Source organism: Charadrius vociferus, unplaced genomic scaffold, assembly GCF_000708025.1.
Source record: "Charadrius vociferus isolate BGI_N301 unplaced genomic scaffold, ASM70802v2 scaffold56, whole genome shotgun sequence".
Lineage (NCBI taxonomy): Eukaryota > Metazoa > Chordata > Aves > Charadriiformes > Charadriidae > Charadrius > Charadrius vociferus.
This window is the reverse complement of record NW_009649057.1, coordinates 985,728-991,351: the sequence shown is the minus strand read 5'-3', so window position 1 is coordinate 991,351 and position 5,624 is coordinate 985,728. Positions and strand designations below refer to the sequence as shown.

General features: G+C 41.1%; 1 protein-coding gene across 1 annotated transcript in view; it reads left to right on the top strand.

Annotated features, from left to right (window-relative positions):
* GLE1 (GLE1 RNA export mediator) overlaps positions 1-5,624 on the top strand; it is a 10,496-nt gene that overhangs the window by 859 nt on the left and 4,013 nt on the right. Inside the window, exons 2-10 of the mRNA XM_009888067.1 lie at positions 292-516; positions 1,550-1,675; positions 1,791-1,939; positions 2,256-2,316; positions 2,599-2,853; positions 3,753-3,981; positions 4,592-4,707; positions 4,884-4,953; positions 5,314-5,456. Of these exons, the coding sequence (XP_009886369.1) occupies positions 292-516; positions 1,550-1,675; positions 1,791-1,939; positions 2,256-2,316; positions 2,599-2,853; positions 3,753-3,981; positions 4,592-4,707; positions 4,884-4,953; positions 5,314-5,456 (1,374 nt within the window). The remainder of the gene's footprint in view (positions 1-291; positions 517-1,549; positions 1,676-1,790; positions 1,940-2,255; positions 2,317-2,598; positions 2,854-3,752; positions 3,982-4,591; positions 4,708-4,883; positions 4,954-5,313; positions 5,457-5,624) is intronic.

Sequence of the window (5,624 nt, the reverse complement as noted above, 5' to 3'; positions counted from 1 at the left end):
GGCCCCTCTGCAGCCCTTCCAGCAGGTGGGGTTCGGACTGGCTAAACAGTGCTGGGTTTGCGGAGGAGGAGGTGTTACAGAAGAAGGTTCAAGCGTGCTGGCCCTGCTGTCTTGCAAAAGCAGGGGAGCTTGGAAAAAGGGTTGAAAAAAGCAGCAGAAGAAATGTGTAAATGTGGTACTGAGCTGTGATTATAACGCATCTGCTGGCCTGTGCAAGTGTTTTCAATGTGTGTTAATGTTTCATTGATTTCTTGATACGTTTCACATTCACAGAAAATGTTTTCTCCCTAGGATATCTTGGAAGGATGCACGTCTCCTCTTGTGCTGTCCCCTTATTCTGGCTGGGTCCTAGACAGAGTGATTGGGCAATCAGCCCCAGAAACGGCCCGCTCTGAAAGTTCAACGCCGAAAGAATGCACTCCCCTCACAAACCGGTCGCCTTCTCTGGAGAAGATCATGTCTGTTAGCTGCCAGGGCTCTTCACCACTTCCGTCTACAGAGCCAAGCGAAACAAAGGTAACTCTCCGATTATAATCCGTATGGGAGCAGCTGTGAGAAGAAAGTGCTAACTTGCTGCCATAAGTTGTCTGATAAAGGTTGGTTTGTGCTCTGTTAATCTGTGAGGAAAAACGTGTTTAGTTTCAAGTTTTTAGGATAAACAGGTGATGGTAAAATTGGTATCGACAAGATTTTCACAGTAGGCCAAAAGCAAACTCCCTTTTTCTCCATAATTAAGGAAAATTTAGTTGGAGCCGTATAGTTATATGGATTAGCCACATGGGATTCATTCATATGGAGGGAAGGTCACAGTAGGATCAGGCTTGACGTAAGAGTCTGTGAGTACCCCCTTGGGTTCTCTGAAGGCTTTGAATGACTTAGATGTGTTATGGCTCCCTTTTAGAAGGTGAAAGGGTAGGAAGCTGGGCCATGAGCAGTTGAGTTGTGGAAGTAATGAAGCTGATGAAGTACCTGAAAAGAAAACAAATATGCATTGCTATGCATTAAATGATGACTTCACCACATAACAATGATACTGAGCAGCAAAGTTTTGCATCATCTCGGCCCTGTTTAGATTTAAGAAATATATTGTGAGGAAAACATCTTAATGAATCAGCAAGATCTGATAAAAGTTGTAAGAGAGACTCTGAAGACTCCTCCTGAAGAACGATTCAAAATATAAACCTGTCTTGGCTTCTTCAAGCGTAACGTCTTCACTGAGTGTTAAGAGAACATGGGGAGTGTGTCTAGCCTTTCTAGGTGACGCTTAGCCTTTGTGAATGTCCTATACACCCTTGGTATCTCTGCTTCCAGTTTTAGTGACTGGGAAAAGTAATTATCCCAACCTCATATAGGTGCTGGAGGATACTCAGAATGGTGAGAGTACACTACTGGGGTATAGAACTACTCTAGAAAGTTGTGCATTGGTTGACTCCTTTTTCTGTTTCTCTACAAATAATGTGTAGTTTAGGAGACTTGATGTACCTGGTTCCTCCCTGAGTTGCTGATACTGTATTCGGTCACTGATTTTGCGTATATGCTGACCCTGCAGGGAAATGAAGACCTTAGTCTGCTGGAAATGGATCAAGAAGTCTTTTCAGCAGTTCTGCCATCTAAAGTTACAGAAGTTGAAGGCTGCATTCGGATGTATGAAGAGATGCACAGGTTGAAAGGAAAGGTAAAAAAAAAAAAAATACGTTGGCCCACTTTGGGCAATTTAATTTGTATTTTCTTCTGTCGAAATTCCGGTGATTACTACATTGTAGTGATGCTGGCACCTCTGCAATCTGCAGGAGGGGCTAAGGCAACGGCAGGAGCAGCAAGAGCAGATGGTGAGGGCAGTGTATGACCTGGCAAGTGAACAACTGAAGCGCTTTGATGAACTGAAGGAGCTAAAGCAGCATCAGGAATTCCAAGATTTGCAAGAAGTAATGGAGAAGAGGTGAGATTAGCTCTGGTATCCTTAAAATATTATAGCATTTAATCAATGTGAGGATTAATTCTTGTGCCTGGCAATTCTACGCTAGCCATTTGTGCTTGAAAATCTCACCTGCTGCTTTTCTTACATTATCCTGTTATTGTTTGTCTTTCAGAGTAGATCTCTGGCTACTGTTGAGGTTTCAATGGTTGGAAAGACTATATTTGTGACAGTTAAAATTTGTTTAGCTTGGCTTATTTTAAAAGTAAGTTGCTGTGTGTTTGTATTTTCTCTTGTGCATGTCTTGAATACAGTTTTTCTGTCTTTATGTGTATTGTAGCTCAAAGGAGGCTCAGGGACAGCAAGAGAAGTTGAAGGAAGAACACCGACACCGAGCCAAGGTCTGAGACTTCTAAGACTTATCTTTTGTAAAAAAACGTGACTACTGAGTGGGAACTAGAAAGACCAATTCATTCATTTGTATTTACATGGCAGCCCTGGAGCAAGAATGTATTTTCTGGTGCTGTTATAGACACCTACTGCATTGTTGTCGAAACACAGTAAAGGCCCATGTGTTGTAGTAGCAGGAAGGACCTGTAAAGCTAGAGCCATCAGACCAGGAAGGACCTGTAAAGCTGGAGTTATTTAAATATTTTGTGTCTCTGGTGTCTTTTTCTCCCCAGGTATTAAACCTGAAACTACGCGAGGCAGAGCAGCAGAGGCAGCGTCAGGAAGAGCTGGAACGTTTGCGTAAGGAAGAGGGCCAGGAAAGGTTGCGTCGCCTTTATTCCATCCAGGAGGAAGTGCTGCAGCTTAACCAGCAGATTGATCCCAATTATAGACACAAAGACTTGCCAAGAATTGATCTTTCTGCATACAGTAATCGTGGCAACCAGATCTGTGGGCTGGTTTCAGGACTCATCCGCACCACAAGTGAGGTAGAAGCTCTAGAGTTCTTAATTTTGGTTGTCATTCCTTCGTAAAGCTTCTGCTAGTTGTCTTCAAAGGTAGTTTGTTATGAGGCCATTAAATAAGATGTCACAGAAGTGTTTTTAGATACTTGTCCTAAAAGCATCTCATTTAAAAGGAGAATTCTTTTCTATGGCACTTCAGCTGTTCTCTTGAAAGTGGCTTATAAAAATGCATGAGGATTTCTACAGGAGAAAGATTCAATATTAAAATACTGTAAACTCTTGATGCTGTAAGGTTCCTTTTTGAGACAACCATGGAAGCAGAGTGGTTTATAAATTGTTAAACACTGAACACATTCTCCTATACTCGTAAGCCTTTTTGCAGTAACTAGGTGACCTGGTTTGAGGTAGTTTAGTTCCTCATAAGTCTCTTTTTCCCTCCTCTGCCTCTCCTTGAAGAGGGGTATGGGGGAATATCTGTCGCTCACCTGATGGCCGGTTCGGCCTAAACCATGACACTACGTTTCCTTTCAAGTTTTCTTTTTTTCTCTGTGTAAAGGTGGGATACAAACCTTAAAAAATAAAACACTATAATAAGGCTAACTCTGTTCCAGCTTGTCACAGCTGGCCTTCTGCAGAGGAAGCTGTCCAGGCTTTGCATTGAGGTTTACCTTAAACTTGTCAAAGTATGTTATTAATTTTTGTTTTTCAAGATCTTGTGAGATCTAGTCATGGACTAACATTATGACCAATGATAATGTACAAATAAAGAAGAAAAAGATATTTTCATCAAAGAGGATAAAATGCGTAGTCGGCTCCCAGATGATCTGAAGGCTAATGCTTTGTAGGCTCCTTTCTCTTGCCGTTGGTCCACAGATAGCAGAGCAGAAGATTGATGCTATATTACCTCCTCTGTTTCTTGACAGAGAGGTTTCCCTTCTCAAGCAGATGTGGCCAATACTGAACGCGCGCTGCAGGAGATGCGAGGGTTGATATCCAGCATGCAGCAAGAAATCGCTGCAGCTGTGGAAGAAAAAAGGAAGAGAGATGAAGAGGAAGAGAGACAGAAGCAGAAGGAGTTACTGAAAAAAGAGCAGGTGAAGGCTCAGACTCCTGCCCCTGCACAGCACTCAGGTGGAAAGCAGCAGAAGGAAGGTTGGTCAGGCTTTTTTTTTCCTTGGGTTTTTTTTTTTTTCCTTGTTTGTTTGTTTTCTTGCCCCTCCTTACACACTCTTTTACTGTTAGGCTAAATACTACTTCAGAATCTTATTGTTGTGAAAACATACTTTCTTGTAGCCTTTACTTTTAGCACAACTAGTAAAGCGGGTATAGGATTGCTGGCAGCAAACTTTTGAAATGAAACTGATGCAGCATAAATTGACTGTATGAACTGGAGCAAAACCTGCTCTTCCTCGACTGTATGCCATATATTGGAATATTAGAGAATAACATAGTGCCTTCTTGCAAGTGTAGATGGCTCATGGATGAGATGACAAAACATACAAGGACAGACCACTGAAATGGCTTCCTTGAGAGTAAGTTAAATCCAGATATCCTGCAAATACAAGCTACTAAGCTGAAGAAGGACTCCTGTATAGCTTGCAAACTTGTAGTTCATTTATCAACATAACTTTCTAAACTAAATTCTGGGAAGAAAGCACTCATACAGCTGTTAGTTCCTTGCAATTTTTTAAAAAAAAGTTTTCTTAAGGCTTTCTAGAGTTTTAGGTCTTTCTTAGTCTTCTGCTATTTTTTTTAATATCAGGACTTCAAGTTAAGGCAGAAGAAAGTACCATGCAGTGGTACCAGCAGCTTCAAGATGCTGCTGAGCAGTGCGTTGCTTCTTTCAGTGGAATCAGCAACTGCAAAGACAACAATGAGGTATGAACAAATGATTAATACTGCTGAAGACTGATTGTCCTAATTTCTAGGGGAAATGGAATATCTTTCTAATACAATTCTAATTGAGCAGCCTCTATTAACAGTCTGCTCATGCAAACTATCACAGTAGTTTACTTCTCTGTAAAGGTTTTTAAAGTTGTTTGTTTGTTCTGCAGGTTAAGAAGATAAAAACAGACTTGCAGAAAGCAGCTACGATCCCTGTGAGCCAGATCTCTAGAATAGCAGGTTAGGAAAACCCTAAGAACGCAATCCAACTGAAATGCCTTTTGCTGTAAAGATTTGTATCTTTATAACACAACATATCCAATATTTCTCAAATTATGCCTACAGCAGAAAGCTGCTGTGCATACAGTCCAGGTCTTTGCAGCACAGTGTTTGCTTACGTTTTGAAGGTCTGTTGCCTCCCTCAGAGGTGTCTTGCTTCATCATGATTAAGTTTCTTTAATCAGATGTAGCAAACCTGCAGTTTGAGGCACCTTGCCCTTCAGGGTGTAGGTCTACTTTTGTGAAGTTGATGTTGTCTGGTTAAGACTTGTCTGCTGTTTCCTAATCTTCTGTCTCCATACATTCCTTATATATTGGCAGGCTCTCAGCTGAGAGAGATATTTGACAAGATCAATAATCTGCTCTCTGGAAAGTCTGTTCTGAGTGGAGGGCGAACTGTATCTGTGACTCAGCATCCACAGGGTTTGGATTTTGTTTATTACAAACTTGCGGAGAAATTTGTGGTGAGGAAATCTTCTCTTTATTGGGGTGGCAAAGGCAGCTAGTGTTTTAAGAAGTTCTTTTGGACACTGTCCTCTATTTTCAACTATTAAGAACAAAATTGCTAGGTGTTTAGCTTGTATATGTTAATGTTCATATTGATTAGAGAAAGTGCCTTTTTGATTAAAAAA